The sequence below is a fragment of the Ochotona curzoniae genome, unplaced genomic scaffold (assembly GCF_017591425.1).
Source record: "Ochotona curzoniae isolate NIBS_2020 unplaced genomic scaffold, NIBS_Ocur_1.0 scaffold_4701, whole genome shotgun sequence".
Classification (NCBI taxonomy): Eukaryota; Metazoa; Chordata; class Mammalia; order Lagomorpha; family Ochotonidae; genus Ochotona; species Ochotona curzoniae.
Window position 1 is genome coordinate 81,875,970 of NW_024467122.1, and position 24,085 is coordinate 81,900,054.

Below are 24,085 nucleotides of genomic sequence, written 5' to 3' on the forward strand. Positions count from 1 at the left end.
CAGATAGAAGCCCCTGATTCAGTGAAGACTTACGTATCTCAGAGGTGAGTTCGTTCTTCCACCTGCTGTTCTACTCCGCAAACGGCTGCAATGGCAGGAGCTGGGCCAGTCCAAAGCCAGGAGCTTCATTTGTGTCTTCCACATGGAGGCAGAAACCCAAGCACTTGGGCCATCCTCCGCTGCTTTCCCAAGCGCATAAGCAGGGAGCTGGATGGGAGGTAGAACAGCCAAGACTTTTAACTGGTGCTCCCTGATGGGGTGGCAACACTATACAAGGTGGCTTGACCAGTTCTGCCACAATGCTGGGCCCTGTCTTAAGTACAGAGTCCAAGGTGATTAGCTGTTGTTTCAGAGTCGAAGTAGAATGCTACTTTTGTTTCACAGTGCTGGGTGGGTCCTGGAAGACAGCACTGGTGCAGCCTGAAGGGTGGCAATGATGTGGGGAGCCAGGATGCCAACAGGGCTCAGATCCACTCAACACCCTCAGCTGAGAACCAGCTCCCTGGCATGGCACAGCAGCCCGAGACCCAGCTCCTGAGCACCAATTATCTGCTGTGAGATCGGGACTTCTGGCCTGGCCACACACCACAGCCAAAAGCCAGCACCAACCTGGGCTTCCCAAAGCCCCTGAGCAGCTGCCCAGGTCCCTGGCAGGACTCACCTTGTGGGAGCAGGTAGCTGGGTGCCAGCCATGCCCGCAGGCTTGCAGGGTCCCAGTGAGAGGTGGCAGCACCCGGCTGGCAGGCCAGCCACAGCCCTCCTACACAGGTCTGGCCAGCAAAGTGGTGCAAGGGCTCGGCGGGCCGTGCTCCAGCCCGTCTCCGTCAGCGATCCCCACTGTCCACAAACCAGCGGGTCAGAACGCGGGCTCAGGAGCTGGCAGTGGGGTGATGAGGGCTGTGTGACACAAGGTGACTTCCTCCACCTCCTTGGGCTTGCTGAGCTCTCCCTGCCAGGCTGCCCATGGAGGTTTATTTGGTTTGGCTGCAAGGTGAGTCTCCAGCTGGTGGCCCCTGGCATCTGTGGCTCCTCCACTCAAGCCAGCTCTCAGTCTTTCTGGGGTCATTTTCCAGATAGCCAAAGTGTCCCTTTGTTTGAAAGGCAGAGTCACACGGAGTGGGAGACACAGGCAGGAAGACAGCTTCACTGGTTCACTCCCCAGTGGCCTTTGGAGCTGCACCAGTCTGAAGCCAGGAGCCATGGTAGCTTTGCCTGCAGTTGGCTCCTTCCCCTCCTCCTCAATTTCACATGAACTTCTGAATGTACCATATTGGCACCTGTAGCACCCGCAACCCATATGAGCAGGAGTTTTGAGTCCCAGCTGTGCCACTTCCCATCCAGCTCCCCAATGATGTGGCCTGGGAAAGCAGCAGAGGATGGCGCAAATCCTTGGCCCCTGCATCCATGTGGGAGACTGCAGGAAGCTCCTGGCTTCCAGCCTGCCCAGCCCTAGCCATTGTGGCCATCTGGGAATGAACCAGTGCATGAAAGGTATTTCCTTCTCATTTAATTCTGCTATTCATTCTTTCTTTAGATTTTGCTTTTTTTTTAAGATTTATTTTTTATTGGAAAGGTAGATAAACAGAGAGGAGGAGACACAGAGGGGAATGCAACGACTGGAGCTGTGCCGATCCAAAGCCAGGAGCCAGGAGCTTCTTCCGGGTCTCCCATGCAGGTGCAGGCTCCCAAGGCTTTGGGCCGCCCTTGACTACTTTCCCAAGCCACAAGCAGGGAGCTGGATGGGAAGCGGGATTAAAACTGGCACCCATATGGGATCCCGGTATATTCAAGGCGAGGACTTCAGCCACTACACTATCACACCAGGCCCTAGACTTATTTTTATTAGAAAAGCAGATCTGATTTTTGGAGGAGACAAAAAGATATCCCTTCTGCTGGTTCACTCCCCAAATGGCTGCAATAGCCAGAGCTGAGCCAGTCTGAGGCCAGAAGCCAAGAGCTTCTGGGTCTCCCATACAGGAGCAGCTGGGACACAAACTGGGCAGCTGGAAAGTGACAAAAGCAGCTGCCCAGGAGTAATCAAAGTAGGAAGGAGTTGTTCATTTCTTTCCAAAAGAAATTTAAAAACCAGCCAGAGGGGGCTGGTATGGTAGCACAGCAAGCTAATCCTCTGCCCCGCAGTGCCAGGATCTCATACAGGCATTGAATCGTGTGTTAGATGTTCCACTTCCCATCTAGCTCCCTGCTTGTGGCCTGGGAAAGCAGTAGAGGATGGCTCAAAGTCTTGGGACCCTGCACCCGCGTGGCAGACCAGGCTCAGCTCTGATCCTTGTGGTCACTTGGGGAGTGAACCAGTGGATGGAAGACTGTCTCTGTTTCTGCTTTCTCTAAAAATCTGCCTTTCAAATATAAACAAGTAAATCTAAAGTAAAAGCCAGGAGGAGGCAGCAAAGAACCTGCCTTCCACATCCCTTCCTCCTCAGTGCCCAGCAGGAGGGGCCCCTTCCAGCCCACTTGGGGTCAGCGACGTGTGCATTTCTCCAGGCTATGCCCGAGTTACCAACGCCCAGCACCCCTGGTGGAGTCCTGGGGCCTCACACCCAGCGACTCCCAGCTCCAGGCTAGATCCCTCCAAACACTGGCCTGTGGGGCTCCGGGGTGTCCCTCCGCCCCCACCACGCTCCCCTCGGACTCCCAGCTGACACGCTGCTTGAGGCTCTAAGGCCACCTGTGGGAGCTGCTCCGGCTGCCACCTGCCCAGCCCAGTTGGGCCACAGTGGGAAGCTTCAGGCTCTGGCAGTTTGGGTCTCTCCCCTCAGACCCTACCCCGCTGTGCCCTGGGAGCAGAGGGAACTGAGACAGGCCTGTGTCAAGAGGTAGAGGTTTATTGAAATATAAACATTCGAGAACATGGAAGATAGAAAACTACCACCACACACATGGACACTAGCTGCAGGGCGGCTGAGGTATGGCCTCGCTGCCTGGGGCTCCCCTGTACTGTCACATGGTCCTGGTACCACACATGAAAGGTGGGTAGGAGGGGGGCAGGGCTCCTCTCCTGTGGCCCCCAAAGGCACCCCACTGTCAGGCTCAGAGGGCTAGGCCGGACAGGCGGCCTAAGGCAGGAGAGAAGCTCTGAGAATCAGAGGCTCCACACCCTGCGACAAACTCCTGAGAAAGACACACTGGCCAAATGTTTGTGTCACCTCCAAGAGTGCCCAGAAGGGCGAGGCTCCCATGGCCAGAGGAGGGTCAGCCGCAGTGGCCGGGGCCTGTGTTCATGTGGGCATGCAGTCACATGTGTTCGTGTGCACGTGTGCCACTGACACTGGCGTGGGTGCCAGTGACGGCGCGTGAGTGTAGAGGGAGGGATGCGGCTACGGCGGCTGGGGGAGGAACCCCGAGGCAGGCCCACCAGCCGCCCTGATCCCCCAGGGACCACCCTGCTCCCGGCTGCAGCAATCCCTGAGTGGCCCCTGCCTGCTGCCATTGCCGGGAAGAGGCCGGGGGGCTGGGCCGGCAAGCACCCAGCTGGCTTCTGGGGTGATCTGGTTGCCTTTCTTTGGTGCCACAACAACGAAGACGACAACAAGGAGAACAACAACAATTAAAAAAAAAAAAACCTCAAAAATCAGCAAAACACATATAAAAAAAGGTATCAGAGCTGCAAATACTTCCTGCAGAATCAAACGACAATTACAAATCTGAGGTATTTCGATGAGCCCCACAGCCTCAGTAGGCTGGGGCCTGGGAGTGGGGGCACCGGCCAGCGGGGGCAGGGCGGGGCCACAGGGGACCCGGGGTGGGGGGCTCCTCGCTGGGACCATTAGGAGGGGGGCTCAGGTCCCTTAGGACTGATTCCAGACTCATGAGAGAGCTCCCCACCTGGGGACCCGGCAGCAGGCAAGGGGGGGGCTCCCTCCTGGGGACTAAGCCAGGAGACCAGTGGCCCTGGTCACGGCAGAAGGCGGGAGGAAAATAAATTAAAAGGGAAGGGAATGGAGGCCGCCAGAGTCGGCTTACAGATTGTCGCTACACTGTGCCCAGGAGGAAGGTGGCCGTCCACAGACCCCGTCCACTTCCCCAGGACAATCCCTGATTGGACCACGCCGCCCCGCCCCTTTCCGGGCCCCCAGAGTACAGCAGGACCTGATGGGGGCCGACGTGTGGGACGCGGCCCCGTGAGATGAGGTAAACTGTGCATGGGCTCCCTCCACTCCTGTGGGCAGGGCAGGGCACGGCAGGATGGCAGGCCAGCCGGCCGCTTCACACCGACCAGCTGGTGGAGGGCTCGGTGCTGGGCGTGCCCCGTGAAGAGGTAGGGCTGGGCGAGCAGTGCGAGCTGCTTCCGCCACCGCCACTGGTGCCACTGGCGCTGCTGGCACTGCTGCTGCTGCCGCCCTGGGCTGCGGCGCCGGCGAGGAGGTGTACCATGGGCTTCTGGGCGAACAGCACACCTGTGGGGATACGGTGGCTCAGTCCTGGCAGTCAGTGCCCCGCCCTGCTCTGTGGGTACCCAGGTCAGAAAAACCACAGGCACAGGGGGTACCAGAGTGCCAGGCGCCCAGGACATGAGGGGCCTGCCACTGTGGGCAGAGGGTAGGGAGAGCAGGTAACTAGCTCCTTTCCCCCTCCTCTTCCTCTCCTGTGCTCTCCACAACCCTCATCTACCCCGCTTGGCTCACACAGCACAGGAACAAGCCCACCTCCTCAGGCACCTCCTGTGAATGCTGCCGCACTCCAGCTCTGCAATACGAGGGACAGGCGTGTGTCCCAGGCCCCACCACAGTCCCCAGGACAGAGGTGTGCCCTGATGGAAGGCACAGCCACAGGGCACCCCAGACGGTAGGCGGCCTGCAGCCCCTGCTCACACCCCCCCCCCCCCCGGGCTTCACTGCTGCGGCAAGACTCAGCCCAAGAGTGGTGGAGCGGGAGCCTGTGGAGGACAGCGGTGCCCACAGACATGGGCAGCCCTCTGCATTCACTGAGTAAGCCAAGCAGGGACTGAGAGATGCAAACCAGGGGTCTTGCGTCCTAGCCCAGCTGGCTAAGCCACCCGCTCAGGCGCCTACATCCCCGAGCTGCTCTGCTGTGGACACAGCACCCTGCCGCCCATGGCAGAAAACAGGATGGAGGCCAAGGCTCCCGGCCTGCACCTGGCTCAGCCCCAGCCACGGTGGCCACTCCAGGAGTGACCCAGAACATAGACATTCTGTCTTTTCCTTTCTGTAACTGCCTTTTAAATTAAAAATAAACCTTAAAAATTGGAAAAATGCACAACAGTAAGAACATCTGCATCCATTCTGAACACAGATGACATCCCCAGGCCTCTGGGGCACGGACCCCCAGTTCAGAGGGGCCTCAAGCACTGGGGGAGGGGGAAGGCAGGGGCTCAGGGACAAGGCACCCCAAAGGTCTTGCAGGAACCTGGCAAGGGTCTACACCGAGCACTGTTGCTAACCAGGCAGAGACGACCACAAGATGGCAAGACCACTGACCCCACAGCCTGGACCCTGTGTGACGGCACACGCTTGGGAGGGTGGCCACTGCTGGCTCCACGCGGATTACAGGCAGCACTGACCTCACAGCCTCCGACTGAGTGACCCCTGCACTGGGCGCCAGGTGCCAGGGAGCTGGTGGCTTCTGCCTACCTGCCCAGCTCCAAGGCCTCACCTGCGTAGGTGGTGCCATCGATGTCCACGGACATGTGGATGCTCCCAATGCTGCTGGCGGTCAGGTTCAGCGCGGCAGCCGAGGCCTCAGTTCTGTCTTCTGCAGACACGGGGGATACAGCTGTGGTCAAGGCTGTGCAGAGCCTCCCTCCCCTCTGCTGGGTCCCGCCCTGCCAGGACCCTGAGGAGACAGGGCTGGGCAGCGGGCACACAGGGTTCTCTGTCCAGGCCCAGGACACGTGGCCCTGCACGGCCTGCTGGAACCAGCTTCCCTCTGCTCTTCCCAGGGTAGGAGTGGAGGCTTCAAGCCAAGGGCAAGAGCAAGCAGGGAAACAGACATGGACCAAGGGCGCTGGGGTGGCGCCTGTCCCTTCCAAGTGTGGGTCTCTGGTGAGCCCCTGGGTTGAAGTGAGGGGCGGGTGGCTGTCTCTAGGCCTCTAGCCACCTCCCAGAGTGACCACCTGCCTTCTTGGAGGCCAAGGCTCCTGACCAAGCCATGTGGGCCGTGGGGCAGGGGTGCAGCCCTCACCCCTGCCGTTGATCCGGATCCTCACGGGCAGCGGCCGTGCCGCACCCAGGCAGCCACGCTGGAAGGCCTGCTGCACCAGGCGCTGCTCCTCCTCTGAGAGCCTCGCAGCCTTCTTCTCGGAGGGCTCCCCCGAGCCCAGCCGCTCCCGTAGCTGCTCCAGTGTGGCTGTGCGAGGGCCGGCCCCCTGGGCTGCCAAGGCTCCGGGCACAGTCAGGCGATTTGGCACAGGTGCTGCTGTCCCCACGGCTGCGTCACCTGGAGAGGAATGGGAGCTGGACCAGTGCCCCACATACCTGCCTGCCCCAAGACCCGGTGCGAGACAAGGCCCCACGCACCTTTCCTGAGCGTGCTGGCCATGGCCCCCCGTGCGCTGGCACCAGAACCGCCACTGGAGCCAAGCCCAAGGAGGGGAAAGCGGATCTTGGGTGGGGTGAGGAGGGCAGGGGCTCCGGTGGAAGCAGCAGCGGCCGAAGGCGAGTAGCTGAAGAGCGGGGAGCTGTAGCTGGGCCGCCGGCCTTCCCTGCGGTTGCCGTCGATGGCTGCCTGGAGCTCGGCCGGGGAGCTCAGGGCTTTCTTCTCACACTCGTAGGCGTAGAGGTACTTCATATACCTGCAGGGGACGAGGCACGGGCACCGTCAGCACGCGCAGCCCAGGAGCCTGTGCAGTGCAACACGAGGGGCCTCCGAGGCAGCCCCCTTCAGGTCACCGGTCCCGCTCACTGAGGGAGTGAATGGGTTAACACAGTAGCCCTGAAGGCGTGAGGCCCACACGGGTGTGAGCTTTCTCCGGCTCCTTGATTTTCTGGCCCCACAGAGCCAGGCAGTTGGAGGAGCTGTGTTTCCTGGCTTCGGTTCCCCCAGCCCCCCATAATTTAATCAAGCAGTGACAAGAACAGTTCACCCTCCCAGTGGGGCCAGACCACCTGCAGTCCTCCAGGACCTCTACTGGGCGACAGCCCAGAGTGGCCAGGAGCCACAGGCCAGGCCCAAGTCTAAGCCCATCACTCACTGGCTGCGGTGGCCTTGGGCTCAATGACTGAACTTCACACTTAATTCTGGAGAATGCGGGGCCGGGGGGTGGGAAGAGAGCCCACCCAGCACGGGCCACTCACTGGGTCCTGAGGGTGAAGGCGGCGCTGGTGATGGAGGTGGGCAGGTTCAGGCCCTTGGTGATCTCCCTCCAGATCTTCTTGTTGATGATCTCCACCAGGCCGCCCTTCTCCGTCACCAGCTTGTACAGCATGTACAGGTCCAGCGTCTGCTTGGCCATGATGGGGATCCGGTTGATGGGGGTCCCTGCGATCACCAGGGGGAGACAGCAGAGCTGTGTCACCTCCCTGGGGCAGGCTCAGGGCAGCCCTGGGAGCCAGGAAGCAGGCAGGTCCGCTTAGTCCTCGGCCTCCCTGGTTCCGCTGTCCCATATTCGAGTAACAGGGTTGGCCTTGACAATTTCAAAGGTTTCTGGTGTTTTTTTTTTTTCCCGCCTGACAGTATAATTTCAGCTGAGCAACTTAAGACTCCTCTGGTGCCTTCAGATTTCATTCAGTAGCCACCCCCTGCCAGCCAGCTGGGAGGGAGGCCCTGCCTGGGAGGTGAGCTTTGGGTTGGGCCCCTCCTCTTGCAGCGCTCAGAGGGAGGAGGGGCACAGTGGCTTCCGCTCCCTGGCCCGAGGGGAAGTGAGGGGAGCTACCGACTTGATTAGGAAACCTGGCACCAAGCAGGAAGGGCCGCTAACGAGCACCAGGGGACAGGGTGGGAGGGGCCCTGCCGTCCAGGCCTGATGGATGACTGTCATTTGGCAGCCCCGGGATTAATGATCCTGGGGTCAGAGGGGAGAATTCCGCAGGGAAGGGTCACTGTTCATGGCAGGGCCAAGACTGCTTGCCCTTTGATGGCAAGATCCTTTTACTGTACGCCCGCCACAGCTCTGCCTGCCTGTCCCTCCCTGCCTCATCTCCTGGAGCTCTCCAGAGCTGCCCCGGGCCCCAGACCAGCTCCAACAGGCCAGGGTGCAGTCTCTGCTCCTCTCTCCCTCCCTCACCTCCAGCAATACTTCTGCAGGATAATAAAAGCCACAAGGACCTGGCACTGACAAGGAGGAAGCCCCTCCCGGGAGCAGGGATATGTGGGAGCCCCATGACAGGACCAGGCCCTCTTGCTAAGTGCTGCTGCCGAACTCCAAGACCTTGGTCCTGAGAGGGTCAAGGACAAAGCGGCCAGGGCAAGCTCAGGCTTGCCCACTCGGGCATGCTCACAGCCTCAGCGAGAACTACTTACAGGCCCCACCCCCCAAACAGGTCTTGCCAAGCTCACATTCCAGAAGCTTCCTGAACATTCTTATACTTGGGGCCTGCTCCCCATCAAGCCAGAGTGTTCATGCAGGGGCTAAACCTTGGTACACTCCACCCAAAGCTTCTTTCCACTCCACATGACCTGCACACCGCTGCTGGACTGTGTTGTGGCAATGATGCATCACCCCATCACCTGCCTCCTTGTTAGAAACCCTACACAGTGGACAGGTGAATGACCTGGAGGCTGAGGTGCCACTGGGGATGCCTGGGTCTCCGTCCCAGCAACGCTTCCTACCGATGAGCACCTTGCTGGCAGCAGGTGCTTGGGTCCCTGCCAGCCACGTGGGTGCCCTGCATGGAGCTCCTGGTGTTGCCTCAGCCTGGGCCAGCACTGTCAGGGCTGGCACGGGAAATGAAAAGCAGATGAAGGCATTCTTGTTCTCTCTCAGCAAAACAAAAACCTACATCTTACGTGAGGCACACATTCCCTAGCACTCACAAGATCACATACAAAAAAGTTCTTTTTTAAAAAGATTTATCAGGGGGCTGGCATGGTGGCTCACAGGTTAATCCTCTCCCTGCAAGTGCCAACACCCCACCTGGGTCCCAGTTCACGTCCCGGCTGCTCTAGAAACTGGGAGGAAGCTCCTGGCTTCAGACTGGTTTGGCTCTAGCCCGCTGTGACCATCTGGGGAGTGAAACAGTAGATGGAAGATCTCTTTGTTTCTCCTTCTCTCTGTAAATCGATCTTACAATGAAAATAAATACGTTTAAAAATTAATTTATCTGAAAAGCCATGCACTGTCTCACTCATGAATGGCTATAACACCGAGGGTACTTGGGCCATCCTCTGTTGCTTTCTGAGGCACATGAGCAGGGAGCTGGATTGAAAGTGGAGCAGCCAGGACTTGAACTGGCCACTGTGATATGGGATGCCAGCTCAAGCACCAGTTTAACTGCGGCACCACAGTCTGGCCCCCAGCATGCGGCATCTCAAATATCCCAAGTGCCCCTTTCTCCTCTCCCTCTCCACTGTCACTTCCTCTGCATTTGCTTTCCTCCCCCTCACCTCCCTCTTGCATCCTCTACTTGTTGGGAGAGTAGGGGGAGGAAGGGAATTTGGATGTATTTATGTTTTTTGTAACAGAAAAAAAGACAATGGGGCACCTAGCATTTTCTGTGCGGCCCCTGCTCACCCACACGTGTTTTGGTGAGGGGCTCCTTCTCCGCTCGCAAGGTCCCAGGATGGGCTTGGTGGGACCTATAGGATTCAAGGTTAAGCCAGGGCCATGGCCTCTGATGGCCACGGTCTCTGATGGCCACACAGCCCCAGGCACAGATGTTTCATGAAGCTTGCTCACAGGAAGGGAGATGCAGAGTCCCCAGGATCTGGGCAAACACAGGATGAAGTGGCCTTAAGTCCAGGTGATGCAGCCTAACCAGCCAGCCTTGCTGCGAGAAACCCTGGGGTGGCCTGCGAAGCCCTGCCCTGCAGACCAGCCCACCCTGCAGTCTTGTGTTACTTCACGGTAGGGAACTGTGGCCAGGGGGACTTGGTAAGGCTGCCAGGCTCTCCTGGAGGCCAGCTCCACAGCAGTCGAGGCTACCTTACACCATCCAGTGTACACAGATACTATGAGGTAAGGCCACAGGTAAGACCACGTCAGCAGTTCACCACGTGCACTGCATTAGGACCCACTCATGATGCCAGGGACCTTGGACCTCAGTTTCCCCACTCTGGAGAAGGAAGCTCCTGGATCTAAGTCTCATGGATCAAAACCTGAAAGGGCAGGCAATCACTGTGGCTTAGATGGGGGACCACTAGGTCTGGCATGGGAGAAAGGGCCAGCAGGGGGCTGCTCCTGGGGGTCCTCTACCCCATGAGGGTCAAGTGCAAAGCATCTTCCTGGTAGGAGGCCCTAGAGGCACCTGCAGAGCCGCAGGCTGCTCCACTAGCCCTGCCCCAGGGAGCCTGGAGCCTGTCAGTCACTGCTGTCAGGGCCAGAGCTGGAACTGAGGGTAATTAATCATGGGCTCTCTGACAGCAATCCAGGGCCTTATCTGCACCCCAAGAAATGCCACTGGTCTCCAGTTCCCTCCTCAAGGCTGGAGGCTGACAGTTACAACAAAGAGGTCCCTTATCAGATTTCAGCCAAGGCTGCCCCAGGCAGCCGGGAGGAGGGCGGATGTAGGATGTAAAAGGCTTTTATGAGGGCCAGGAGCCTGAGAGGCCTCCGGACTCCAGGGCATTAACCCTTGTTGCTGGGAGGGGCCCTGGACGCTGGCCCCAGCACTCCAAAGATGACCTAGCAGCACGAGAGCTGCCCACTGGCCAGAGCATCTGGCTTCCCTCTGCCTGCTTGGGCAGAAGGGGAGGGGCATCTTCTAGCTCTAAGGACAGACGGGACGGGACAGTGCAGCGTGTTGCAGCGGGGGCAGGCAAGACCAGGAGTCACTGGGGCAGGGACCCCAGAGCCAGGGCACGGCCCAGCTGGGGATCCTTGTTGCTTTTTCATGGCTTTGAGAAAGATCATTAATCATTTCCATAGCCTGTCAGGAGGGCTGGCCAGCGAGCCCCGTGCTTGACTGGGAGTGTGCCAGGGAGGTGAATATTGACTGCAACCCTGGCCCCACTCCCCAGAACACACATAGTAGGTACTGATTTTCCAGGACTTATTCACCGCAGTCGGGCCGCCAGCAGGAAGCGTGCACCAGGGTGAGTTCTGCTTGCTCTATAACCTGGGAGTCATTCCGAAGTCTTAGGCTTGTTCATTCCTCAGCTTTAGGGCAGGACCACAGCAGGTGCGAGGCGAGGCTCTGCCATCACTACGCCTGGGGCCACCTCTTTCTGTAAAGCTCCATGGCGTGGCCTGCCCTGCCACTGGGTCACTGGGCAGGTGTCCCCTCCAACCCAGGGCCAAGGGGTGTGAGGCCATCCAGGGAGGGGTGCATAGCACAATGGCTCCAGCCCCACGACAAGCTCCTTCACAAGGGAGGTTCAATCTGACTCAGGTTTGCAAACAGGCCGGGCAGCCCCATCGGCCAGGCTGTGCGTGGTGAGGCCAGAGAGGCAGAAGTCAGGCAGAGAAAGCCAGGAAGCAGTGACTCGGCACTCTGTTACACGGGCTGGTAGGACGACCTCTCTCAGGGGAGCTGCCTTCGGAGAGCCAACCCCGCAGCCAGACGCCCTGCCAGCCCACCTCCACCCTGCCGAGCCCACCTCTGGGACACCAGCACTGGATACAGCTGTCCGCTGCTAGGATCACCAGCCTGCGGATAGGTGTGGGTGTGAGGGGCCAGGTTCTCCCCTCCCCCAGCTGGGATGATTTCACTGTCAGCTCACTTCGGGAAAGAGACAAACCTATCAACAACTTCATGCTGGCATGTGCTGCAAGTTTCAAAGATTCTAAAGAAGAGGCTAACTTTAATGATGAAATCGCACCACCCAAACTAACTACACCTTTCAAAAACCAGGCTCCCCTCCCGTCCCCAGGCTGTGGAAATTAACAGAGTCAGGACTGCTAAGGATGGAAAAAACTAGGGGCGGTGTGGCAGACAGAAGCACTCTTTCTTCTGAGATCTGCCTTTCAAATATCAATCCGTAATTGTATTCTTTTTAAACAGATTTATTTATTGTTATTGGAAAGGCAGACTTACAAAGAGGAGAGACAGGGAGCGAGATCTTCCACCAGCTCGTTCACCTCTCAAATGACCACAATGGCTGGAAGCTGAGCTGATTAGAAGCCAGGAGCCTCTTCTGGGTTTCCCACAAGAGTGCAGGCGTCCAAGGCTTTGAGTATTCCTCCACTACTTTCCCAGTCTCAGGACATTAACTGGTGCCCATATGGATGCCTGTTACTTGCAAGGTGAGGATTTAGCCACTGAGCCATTGTGTCTAGCCCAATAAATAAAACTTCACAAACAAGCATTAAAAAGGAAAGTGGGGAGGGAACTGGATTGGGAATATGCTAGCTGAGACTCAAACTGGCACTCATGCAGGATGCTGGTGTTACAGGCAGCAGCTTAACACACTATGCCACAGCACTGGTCTTACACACCTCTCAAGGTGGTGCAAGAGGTGGAGAGATGCACTGGCCCAGGCACCAGGAGGCGCGTGGGCTGGGACTTGGCGAGAAGCGGGGCCCTACAATGTGCATGGGATGATCCTAAAAGCAGGAAAAGCCATGTCCTCTTTTCTCTAATTCTGCCTTTTAGAAAATGAGAACCCTGGTGCAATAGCCTAGTGGCTAAATCCTTGCCTTGCATGCACCGGGATCCCATATGCGCGCCAATTCATACCCTGGCTGCTCCACTTCCCATCCAGCTCCCTGCCTGTGACCTAGGAAAGCAGCAGGGACAGCCCAAAGCCTTGGGACCCTGCACCCACGTGGAAAATCCGGAAGAAGCTCTTAGTTCCCAGGATCGAAGCAGCTCAGCCCTGGCCTTTGCCAGCACTTGGGGAGTGAACCAGAGGATGGAAGATCTTTCTCTCGGTCTTTCTCTTCATATATTTACCTTTCCAATAAAAAACACAGGGTGAGAAAATGGAATGCCAAAACTTGTTTAGCTGACACAACACATACTCCAGTCATCAGGCCGGGTGCCCTGGGCCCAGGCCATGTGCTGCACGTGCGCAGAACACATGAGCGAGGGCCTCGACCAGCAGCCAGGGTGGAGGAGCCCTCAGAGCAAGGCCTGCTCTCCACCAAATCCTCCACATGCCCACGCCTTTGTGAAACAGCAAGATCAACTGCAGCCTTGAAGCTAACTGCAGGGACAGGAGGCAGGTGGGAGTGAGGCCCTCACAGAATGTCTCACAGGGCCCAGAAGGGGCAGCCCTCGCCCGTCTGGGCATTCTCGGAGCACCTCCCGCCCTGGGGAGCTGGCTCCAGTGCCCTTACTGAGGCACAGGCTGTAACAACACCTTCCCACCAGGACCCTGGAGATGTGGGCGCTGCCGCAGACGAGGTCGCCTGCTGAGCCAGAAGTAGCAGCGGGGTTGCTGGTGCCAAGCGCACGTGTCTCAAGGTGGTACAAGAGGTGCAGGAGGCGCACTGACCTGGGTGCCAGGAGGCCAGTGGGCTGGGATCACTGACCTAGGCCCGCACAGGGCCCTGCCTTCATGCTGCCTCAGCCCTGGAGGATGAAGTAAAAATGGGATGGCTCCTACCCAGCCTTCCTCACCAGACCCACCAGCCCTCAGGCCTCTCCCGCTCCAGCAATAGCCACAGGGACATCTCGGGCAAGCCAGCAGGCTTCCTGGGACAGCCCAGGGCAAGCTGACCCACCAGGAGGGCTTGTTCAGAACTGTTACTTGCTTTTGGCAAGTAACTGTATTTTGCCAAAGGGCCGCCAGGATCTGGCAGGAACGTCTTTATTTCTAGAGAAATATTCTGCAAAGAATTTGTTTTAATTCGTTTTCAGTCAGCCAAGGAGCAACTGACTGCCCAACCAGCGGCGTGGAGGCCCAGCAGGAGCAGGAGGTGTAGCTAAGGGAACCTTCAGGTACACTAACTCCCACTGAGCCGGCCCATCAGCTCCGCAGGAGGCAGGCAGCAGCTGCGGCCCCACCCCGCCCACCCTGCTCCAGGGCCGCAGAGTGCTCAGCCCAGAAAGCAAGGTGCCGGCCCAGCTGGACAGTCAGGCCGCAAAGCGGTTCACAAGCAGGAGTGTCGAGTTACAGTTTTATCACCTGCAGCTGCACTCATTCAGTCCCTGGGCTGCCTGCTGGGCTAGCTCTCCTCCCCGGGGCCAACCGTTTCCTCTGCTCGCAGCAGGGCCCCGCCCCTCGCGTGGCTCCTGGGAGGCTGGCTCCGGTTCAGGCTGTTCACAGGCCCTGGGAACGCATCTGCCCCCTGAACACCCTTGCCCAGACTGCCTGCATGCCGCGAGGTGTAGTCTGTTCCCAGTCTTCCCTCTGCAGCCACTCAGTGTTTTCCAGGAGGCAGATCACCATGAACTTAAAGGCGACCCCATTGTCTTCGGGTCTCAGTCCCCTGGCTCTTGCCCAAGCACACAGTGAGCCATAGCGAGTTCCCTGAAAGCCCATAACTCGCCTTCAACAACAGGCGAACACAACCCCCCTTCCCCCCCAGCTAGTATATTTTCGCAGTGCAGCTCAAGGTGGGGCCCAGCACCCTAACCTTCACATTCCAGTTCCAGCAGGAGGCACAGGCTGCTTGGAGGTGGGGCAGGTAAGCCAGTCTGAGAGATGGGGGCTGGGGTAGGTGTGAGGGGACTCTTGTCCCCACGAAGCATTTACAATGGCTGGCAGTCAGGAGGGGGCTGCCTGGGGAGGTCCAGCCACAAGGGCAGCATGGTGTGGCCCCTGGGCTGAGAGGCCCTCTCAAAGCCGTTGGATCATTCCTGTCCCCTGGAGATGCCTGACCCAAGTGCCCCAAGGTTTCCTCAGGACCTCAACAGCCCCATGCGGACGCCACTGGAGTCCCAGGCTCCTGCCTGGGGACACACAGGGACACTGAGACTGACAGGCTCCAAGGTGGCTTCACTGAAGGCAGGAGTGCCACCAGTCCCTGTAGTTAACACATCATCCCATATCTTCACCCCTGGTCACCCAGATCTCACTTCCACTCTCCTTAAAAAAGAAAAAAAGAAAAAAGCCTTCTTGGGGGCCCGGCGCGGTGGCACAAGTGGTTAAGGTCCTCGCCTTGCATGCCCGGGATCCCATATGGGCGCAGGTTCTATCCCGGCAGCCCCGCTTCCCTTCCAGCTCCCTGCCTGTGGCCCAGGAAAGCAGTAGAGGACGGCCCAAAGCTTTGGGACCCTGCACCCGTGTGGGAGACCCGGAAGAGTCTCCTGGCTTCGGACCGGCATGGCATCGGCCGTTGTGCTCACTTGGGGAGTGAATCATCAGACGGAGGATCTTCCTCTCTGTCTCTCCGCCTTTCCAATAAAAAAATAATAAAAATAAATCTTCAAAAAAAAATAATAAAAAAAGCCTTCTTGAAAGAGAACAATGACAGAGGGAATGAGGCACAGGCCGTTCTAGGCTGGGGTTCCTGGGGAATGGCTGCGCCTGGGCATGGGGCGTGCACCAGCTCCTACAGCTTGCAGAGCCTGCACCTAACTAAGAGGGAGGGAAGGCCGTGCTTGGGTGTCTCCTCTCAGGTAGACCTGGGAGTGTGGGGCCACTCAGCTGCTTCCCAGGCTTGAGAACGGAGACCCTGACGCCAAACTCTCACTGCCTTTCTAAGCTAATCAGCAGCCACCAGCAAGGATGTGGGCACTGTGGGGTGTAGGGGAGGTGGCTGTGCTGGGAGAGAAAGCTGGGAAATGGAATCGTTGAGCTCCGGGTCAGTCCCACCATGGTCCAAGTGCAGATGGCTTCTGGGGGGATGCAGGAAGCAAGAAGGCAACAAGATGGATGGCAGAGGATTTGAAGGTGCGCTGATGAGCAGGGGTGCGTATTCTGTGGTTGGAAGTGTTTGAATCCATAAACCAAGTTGGTGAGAGCCAAAGCTGCCAGCCAGTGTGCATGAGAAAAGCTGCCTCTACTTTCCTGGACTCTTGGGGGGCCCGGCTCCCGCCCCCGGCCCCAGCAGCTGCAGGCTCAGACACCAGGCATCCATCTGAATTTGGTCTCCATAGACCAGCCAATTAGCCGGTCAGGTGGGGTCAAGTGTGGCTCATCAGTCCACGCATCTCTTGCCAGAGCCCACCCTGCCAGCCCTTCAGTTCTGATCTGTTCCTGGGGACTGGATGAGCACCCTCTCTGCGGGGCAGGCCTCTCGTCCTCACAGGGCGCCCAGGCATGCGCACTCACCCCTCTTCTGCATGAAGACGAAGAGGTCATCCAGGAACTCCCTCCTCTCAGGGTCACTGTCCAGTTCATACAGCTGCAAGAAGGAAGCGGGTGGGTCAGGCCACCTCGGCGTGAGGCCCTCACCCCAGGAACACCCCGGCCACTCCCGCTCTCTTCCCCATCACCGAGGATGCAATGCCCACAGACCTTGGCAAAGTCCCTGGAGATCTCTCTTCCCCGGCCTCCATCCGCATCGTCGCTCCAGGCCAAGCCGCCGTTCTGAAAAAGAGAACAAAGCACACGCTGAGACGGGCACAGGAGGAGCAGGCAGTGAGTAAGGCTGCTGCTGGGGCAATGAAGGCGCCCAACAGCCACATGGGGTGGGGCACGCCACAGCACACCCCTCACTACCTCTGCCTCTTACGGGGGACGGTGGCTCTTCTTTTTTTGTGCTTTAATTAATTTATTATTTTTAAAATTTCTTTTCACTGCTGTTTACACAGTTGATCGGGTTGGGAAGGGCAAGAGTAGGGGAACCTGGGTGAGACCGCTGTTTCCAACTTTTCCCTCTCTTCCACTTACATCTGGGGGAGGGGAAGCAATAAAGAGAAGCTGCACCCAGCCCCACAACCCCCTCAGTAGCCAGCGACGGGGAACGGCCACCCGATGCCACCCCAGGCTCCCCTAGGTGGAGCATGTTCTGAGAGTTCTGCTCAAGTGCTTTCGACAGCTGTGAGACGCTGTGGATCTCGCCGATCTGAGGATGAGGAAATCCTTCCCAGGGCCACTTGCTGCCACAGCACACCCCCCAATTTCCATTCACTCAAATATTTGTTGTCAATGCTTGGCTGGGGTAGTTGACCAATTTGTACTTTCCCTCCTCTGCTATGGTACCAAAAGTCCTCTGCAGAGCCCAGTGTGCTCCCATACCTTCCACGGGCACCTGGGTATGCCGTCCACTGCTCTAAGCCACTGAGGAGGCCTCCGTCCGCATCTGACACACGGCCTCCTCAGCCAGACCACAGGTCTTGCCACTCTCCCTATGGCTGGAGTTCTGAGTCCAGCGGTTTAGCTGGGGGGATCCTCAAAGAAAGCTCGTCTGATGTGATTGCAGTACTGACTCCTGTGTGTGCCTGCCAGTAAAGGGTCTGGTTCATTCTGTCAGCCAATGCACACACTGGTAGTTGCAATTGCTGGATCAGATCTATCTCCTGCCCTTTTACACAAACCAATGAACGCTACGGCCCAGCCCAACCCTGCCCACCACACACTCAGCCTTCATGTGTATCAGTGGAATTGCAGCCCAGTCAGTGAGCACCAGTAACCCTCACCGGGCCCACCCCCAGCCCAGGTTCCTGTGTACACATCATGCGTTGAAGCCTACCTCAACCTAACCGACTCCATCCTCCAGCACACACTTACACTGGCAGGTTGCTTCCACCTGTCAAGCCAGGCCCACCCTTAGACAATATTTTTTCATTGTTTTTAACTTGAATTTATTTTTAAAAAAAATTTGAAAAAGCTACAGAGAGAGAGGTCTTGCACGTGCTGGTTCACTCCTCAAATGGTCACAATGGCCAGGGGCTTCATCTGGTTCTGCAACATGGGTCCAGGGGCCCGAGCAGACACGCCATCCTCCACGGCTTTTCCTTACCAGCATTAGCAGAGAACTGGATTGGAACTAGATCACTGGGACTTGAACTGCTGAACAATAAGGGATGTCAGCACTGCAGGTGGTAGCTTTAGCTGCTATGCCACATACTGGCTTTATATTTTGCTATCACGGTTCCCAAGTAAGAGGGAGTCAGGTTTGCTGGGGTGACGTAGTGCCACTTGAACTTGATGATCCTGGAGCAGCACACAGGCTCATTTTTGCCAGACCCTGCTCACCACAGCAGGGTTCTTGGAAGCCATCACCAGGTGGCATAGCCGAGTACTGAGTACCTAGTATTTAGCCTACCTCCTACAACACTTTTTTAGTGGGGGATAAAGGGGCCAGGGCCCACAATCTGAAGCCTCACCTCGCCATCCAAAGCCCTACACCCAGCAACCGTGACAGTGCCTCCTGGGTGCGATGATCTTGGCACAGCCTGAGACTGTCCCTAAGGCACAGCCTCCCCTCATTTTTGTTAGAGAAACAGAAAGCCAGAAAGACACAGAGGGCCAACAAGGCCCCTGAGTTCTCTGAACCACTTCTTCCCTTCCTCCCCTCAGGTAACTCCCAGGCTCCAGGTGAGGCACTCCTGCGGGCAGCCTCCCCTTCCTTCGGCAGGTGGCACCCATGGATCCGGAGCAGCGCCCGCCCCTTGCTCGGACAGCCACCCTGCAAAGCTCTTCACCCACACCCGGAAAACTGGGACTGGGAGGTGTGTCTTCTGATTTATTTCTTCTTATTGCAAAAGCAGATTTAGAGAGGAGATGAAGATCTCCCATACACTTGTTCACTCCCCCAGTGGCCACAACAGCTGGACCTGAGCTGATCTGACCCTAGGAGCTAGGGGCTTCTTCAGATCTCCAATGCGGGTGGCAGGGTCCCAAGGCTTTGGCCCACCCTCTTCCGTTATCCCAGGCCACAAGCAGGAAGCTGAAAGGAAAGTGGAGCAGCCAAGATATGAACTGTCAGTATGAAATCCCAGTGCGTGCAAGGTGAGAATTTAACCACTGAGCCATCATGTCAGCTCTGGAGGTTTGTCTTCTTGCTCTAGACCCACATCGCAATGCCATCTGGCACAGAAAGCCAGGCTATCTTAGCTAACTGGCACCTTGAACAATGCCATGCCATGTAGGGATGGGCAGATCTCAAGAGCCCAGAGCTGCACTCACCCTGACTCTTCCCAGCCACACTCTCGTTTCTCCCCAGGACCATAGCTGCCACCCAGCAAGCGGCGGGGAGGGGCACGTGCGGCTGCGAGCAGAGGTTTCTGAGTCTTTGGAGGACCGCCTTCCGAGGCCCAGCTGCACCTGGCCCAGCTGCAGTCGCTCTCAGCTTCCAGCCATGAACAAGTGCCTGAGGCTTGTTCCCTCAGCTGTATTTTACTTCCCCTGCTCCACATGGCCTGGGACACGCTCCACTTTCTGATAGCAGCCATTTGGCACGTAGCAAGGTAAGGCCAAGGGAGAAGGTGAGAGGAAACAGCCACACGCCAGCTGCATCTGGCCAATGCTATCTGAAGAGAGTCAGAGTCAGGCCCAGGGTGGCAGGGGTGGTGACAGCACATGCACCTTCAGTTCAGGGGAGCCTATGGCCAAGTGGGAAGGACAGCATTTAAAACACAAACAAGAAAGGCAAAAGCTCAAGTTCCACATGGCAACCATCCAACCAGAAACCTGGTGTCATCTACTGCAACTGGCGCATGCAGCTAGGAGGAATGATGCCCGTGAGGTCAGCCACACTGGGCAGGACAGGGAGCTCCTGCTGGACACTTAGTGGGAGCCCCACAGCTGAGAGGCACTTATGGGGGGGTGCAGCAGAGCGGTGCCCTGCATCTGGTAGGTGAGCTGTTTCCTGAGGATCTTGCCTCCACACTAGGCCAGATATGGGAAGCTGGAAGGCGCCAAGAGATAGGAGATGTGTCTTTTGTTCATTACAATTACACTAACCTCTGGGCACTCTGATCACTCACGTGATGTAGCACTTAGCTGGGAGGAGAGGCCAGCCTCCACACCCAGAGCCTCGTGGGGCAGGCGAGGGGGGCGGTGTGGAGGTGAAAACTGGAAAGGAACAGGCTGGTGTGAGAATACACACCAAGAGCAGGAACAGAGGAAGAACCCCTGGAGAAGAGGGCTGCAGGTCTGGGTCCTCTCAATCCATGTCCTGCCCACATGTGGGAGGCCCGGGGCAGGCCAGCTAGCAGAGCAGGGTGGCCATGGGATGGTCACCTCTAGCACAGAGGGAAGCGGTCGGCTGTGGGGAGCCCTGGCGGGGCCTGTCCTCTTCGGTCAGATGCCAAGGCAGGGATGTTCCACAACGAACCTTCCCTGCTCAGCTGGGCAGCTAGAGAAGGGTCCCCGACAGTTCCTGCTGGGTCTTGGGGTTGCTCTACAGGGACCCTGCCTCCCAGCACTCTGTAGCTAGGGTGTGGGGAGTTCTAACCATCCCCTACCAGGGATGGACAGCGGCTCCAGAAGACCCAGGTCAACCTGCTGAGGGACAGACATGGCTCCCCTGTAACCCCATGATTCCTCTACATCCTCACTGCTGCAAGTGGCTCCCTTCTACTCCCTCAGGTCCCTCAGACTTCCTGGTCTCTAGGCAGCTGCTGCTGAGGCTGCATGCAGATCTGAGCTGCAGGGGAGTCATTCAGCCTCCTGGGGTGCACCCCAGGAGGCTGCAGTGCCCTGAGCATTCCTTTAGGGCCGGCCCGCTCCTCTGTCAGAGCCTGATGCTAACCTCTGGTCTCACAGAGATTATAATGGGAAATAATCTGTCCTATATCCACACAAGACCAGTTTTGGCTGCTTGGTCACAGAGAAAAGCTTTTTCCCAGGGAAGACGTGATGCTGTGCCTTTAAGCCCTGGCAGAATGTGGGGAGTGGCAGCTGGGGAAGGAGAGGAGGCAGAGCCTGCGTCATTCTACAGGCAGGAAGGCTATCTGGGACAGTAAGGAAGTAGAGCACCCACCACATCAGCAAGGCAGAGGGAAAGCAGTGAGGATGCCTCAGACACCTGCTTCTGGCCCTGCTGGCTCTCACCCACTCCTTGATTCACCTTCCTGGCCTCATCAGAAGTGGCCCTCGCATGACCTGGGCACTGCCATAAGCACCTCAACACAGAGCAGCCACAGCACCCTGGGGAGAAGGGGCAGAGAGAGAAGCCACACCTCTAAGGCCAGAAGAAGCACATGGTACCCTGCACGCTCAGAGCTCCACTCTGAAGCTCCTGGCTCTGCCTTGGTAGCTACTCCCAAGAGAAATGGTGCTGGTCCCTCACCTGCACCCAGGAGACCCACAGGACGGGGGAAAGCCCACAGGACGGTGAAAAGCCCACGACCTGTGAACCCCTGAAAGGGGACCCAGTGCCCAGGTGCAGAGGGGTCAGCTGCTCTATGTGAGGCCCCGCCTACTCCACTTCCAATTTAGCTCCCTGCTGAAGCGCCCCGGAGACAGAGCCTGGGCCCCTGCCATTCACGTGGGAGACCCAGATGGAGCTCCTGGTCCCTGGCCTGGCCCAGGCCCTGGGTCACTGTGGCCATGTGGGGAGTGAACAGCAGATGAAAGATCTTTCTCTGTAATTGCCTTTCAAATAAGTAAGTACATCTTAAGATCCAAAAGGCTGCCCTGTGGAGGAGGGGCAAGACTCGCCCTTTTCTCTAAAGCTCCCCGAAAGGGCAAAACCAAGGTGAGATAAGAACTAGCCAGTCCCTTGCTTGGCAATGCCCAAGAGAGGAGCAGGTAGCTTCCCGCTTCCAGATGACCACCTGTGTGGATGTCCCCGTGTGGACAAAAGACAGGGCTGGCCCAGGCAGCGAAGATTGGGTGACAACTTCCTTAGAGCACACCGATCTCCTGAGGACCCAGGGAGAGCACCGGACATGCCGTGGAACCTCCCCCCCGCCGCCCCTGGACGTGGTCCCCGCAGCTGGTACCACAAGTTGGGAAACAGGCTGGACACACAGAGCATTGAGTGGGGCAAGGCAGCAAAACAGTGGGGGTGGGGAGCGTGGGGGCGGAGCTCAAGTCAGTGGAGGGAGATTTACAGTGTAAATGAGCAGGGAGCTGGGGTAAACAAGGCGTGTTTTGGCAGGGAGGCTGTAAGTCTGAGTGCTTAGGATGGAAACAGGCTGCGAAATGCCTTGAATTCCAGAAGGAAATTTAAACTGTGAACTGTGAAGGGGAGGGGGCCAACGGACACTTCCTGAAAAACAAATGACTAAGTCAGTGCTCCCAAGACCCACTTCTGTTGGGACAATGCCACACACAGAGGGAGCCAGCCTCCGTCACACACAGGTACACACATGGACCCAGATTCCTAAATGTCTGTCACACACACACAGATACACCAGGTACACATATGGACCCAGCCTCTTAAACTTCTCTCTCACACACACACCAGACCCCTGTTTCTCTCTTACACACACACACATATACAAGTACACACATGGACCTAGTTATGTGACACACACAGAGGGAATCCGATTCCTGATATGTCATATACACACAAACAGGTACTCACACACATGCACACAGACTCCTAACACGTGACAGACACCACACACACACTAACCGCCCTCCCTCTCTCCCTCTCTCTCTCACACACATACACACACTGACCCAGACTCCTCATTCCTGGGACAGTGCAGGCTCTGACTCAGGACATCATGACCTGCCACGCAGAGGAGGAAAAACGTCGGGTGAGAGGCTCTAACCCCGTCGAGCTTACATCTAACACGGGGAGGGACGGCTGTAACAGCAACCAGACAATGTGACTGTGCCGAGTGTGGACAACTGGTGCCGGGGCCAGCGCTGGGGTGCAGCAGCACCAGCGTCTCCCATGGGGGTCAGTGGCTCCCTGCTAGTGAACCTGGGAAAGCAGCAGAGGACAGCCCGTGTGCTTGGGCCTCTGCAGCCATGGGGACACATGGATGAAGCTCCTGGCTTCCTCTTAGCCTAGCCCCAGACACTGGCCATTTGGGGACTGAACCAGTGGATGAAAGATCTCTCTCAATGCCCGCGGAGAACTTCTCCCTCTCTTCCAAATAAGCACAAGACAGACCTGCCAACCTCTCCTGGATTAACTACTGAATCAAGCCCCGTCAGCCACTTCCCTGCCTCACCTCCTGGTGAGCCTCTGCACTGGGACAGTGCTGAAGTGGCCCGCTCCCAGCTGACAGCTCTGCAGGGTTTGGCTGCTCACAAAGGAGAGCGCTCTGTTCCTCCATCTGATGAAGTGCACTTTCAGAGCCCTCAGGATGACCAGCAAAGCTACGGGTAACTTCTGTGCCAGCAGCTGGCCAGGGGCTAAGCGTCCCACACATTAGCATTGGTGTCGAAAACCACGGAGCAACCAGGGTGTGAGTGGATTGGGGGAAGAAGAGGAGGAGGCGTGTGAGGCGATGACGCCCTGGCTGACAGAAAGCAGCTGGGCTGTGCATGGAGCAGGAAGCCAGGTGCCTGCAGCTGGCAGCAGGCTGTGCACTTCCGCTGAGAAACGGGAAAGGGGAATTCAGCAAACGGTCTCCTGACCCAGAAAGGCTGTCTGGGCTCATTCTTTCTGGTGGCATTTGAAGGAGCAAAAAGCCCAAGAACCCACCCCCACCAAAGCAGCCGGGTACCACGCCTCCAGGATCCCAGGAGCCAGGCCACATTCCTTAGTGCTGCACCGCCCAAAGAGGCGGGAGCCTGACTTTAAAAGCAATTAAGGATCTAGGCTATTTTAGGATTACTCCTTGACCACCTGCAATATCTTATTAAAGCCCAGCTCAGATGTCCAAAGCAATTTTAGCTCCCATTCCTCACTCCAGGCCTGGTTGGCAGTTAACCCTTTCCTGGGGACAAGAGTGTGGGGCTCAGCCAGTGCCTCTTTTTTTAAAGTTTTACTTATTTTTATTACAAAGTCAGATATACTTTGAGAGAGGAGAGGAGGAGAGACGGAGAGAAAGATCTTCCGTCCGATGATTCACTCCCCAAGTGAACGCAACACCCGGTGCTGTGCTGATCCGAAGCCTCGAACCCAAAACCTCTTCCAGGTCTCCCGCACGGGTGCAGGGTCCCAAGGCTTTGGGCCATCCTTGACTGCTTTCCCAGGCTACAAGCAGGGAGCTGGATGGGAAGTGGGGCTGCCGGTATTAGAACAGACGCCCATATGGGATCCTGGCCAGGCCCGCCAGTGCCTCTTTACTCTGCGCCCCTGACACCCAGAAGATCCCAATGCCCA

At 57.5% G+C, this 24,085-nt stretch overlaps 1 protein-coding gene across 1 annotated transcript in view; it reads right to left on the reverse strand.

Annotated features, from left to right (window-relative positions):
- Nucleotides 1-2,824: 2,824 nt before the first annotated feature.
- The window catches only part of ARID3B (AT-rich interaction domain 3B), a 36,232-nt gene continuing 14,971 nt past the window's right edge, over nt 2,825-24,085 (reverse strand). The window contains exons 3-9 of the mRNA XM_040968813.1: nt 16,420-16,491; nt 16,234-16,306; nt 7,272-7,455; nt 6,495-6,769; nt 6,160-6,414; nt 5,632-5,730; nt 2,825-4,415 (exon numbers count right to left, since the gene is read on the reverse strand). Coding sequence (XP_040824747.1) covers nt 4,225-4,415; nt 5,632-5,730; nt 6,160-6,414; nt 6,495-6,769; nt 7,272-7,455; nt 16,234-16,306; nt 16,420-16,491 — 1,149 coding nt within the window. The 3' untranslated portion in view covers nt 2,825-4,224. The remainder of the gene's footprint in view (nt 4,416-5,631; nt 5,731-6,159; nt 6,415-6,494; nt 6,770-7,271; nt 7,456-16,233; nt 16,307-16,419; nt 16,492-24,085) is intronic.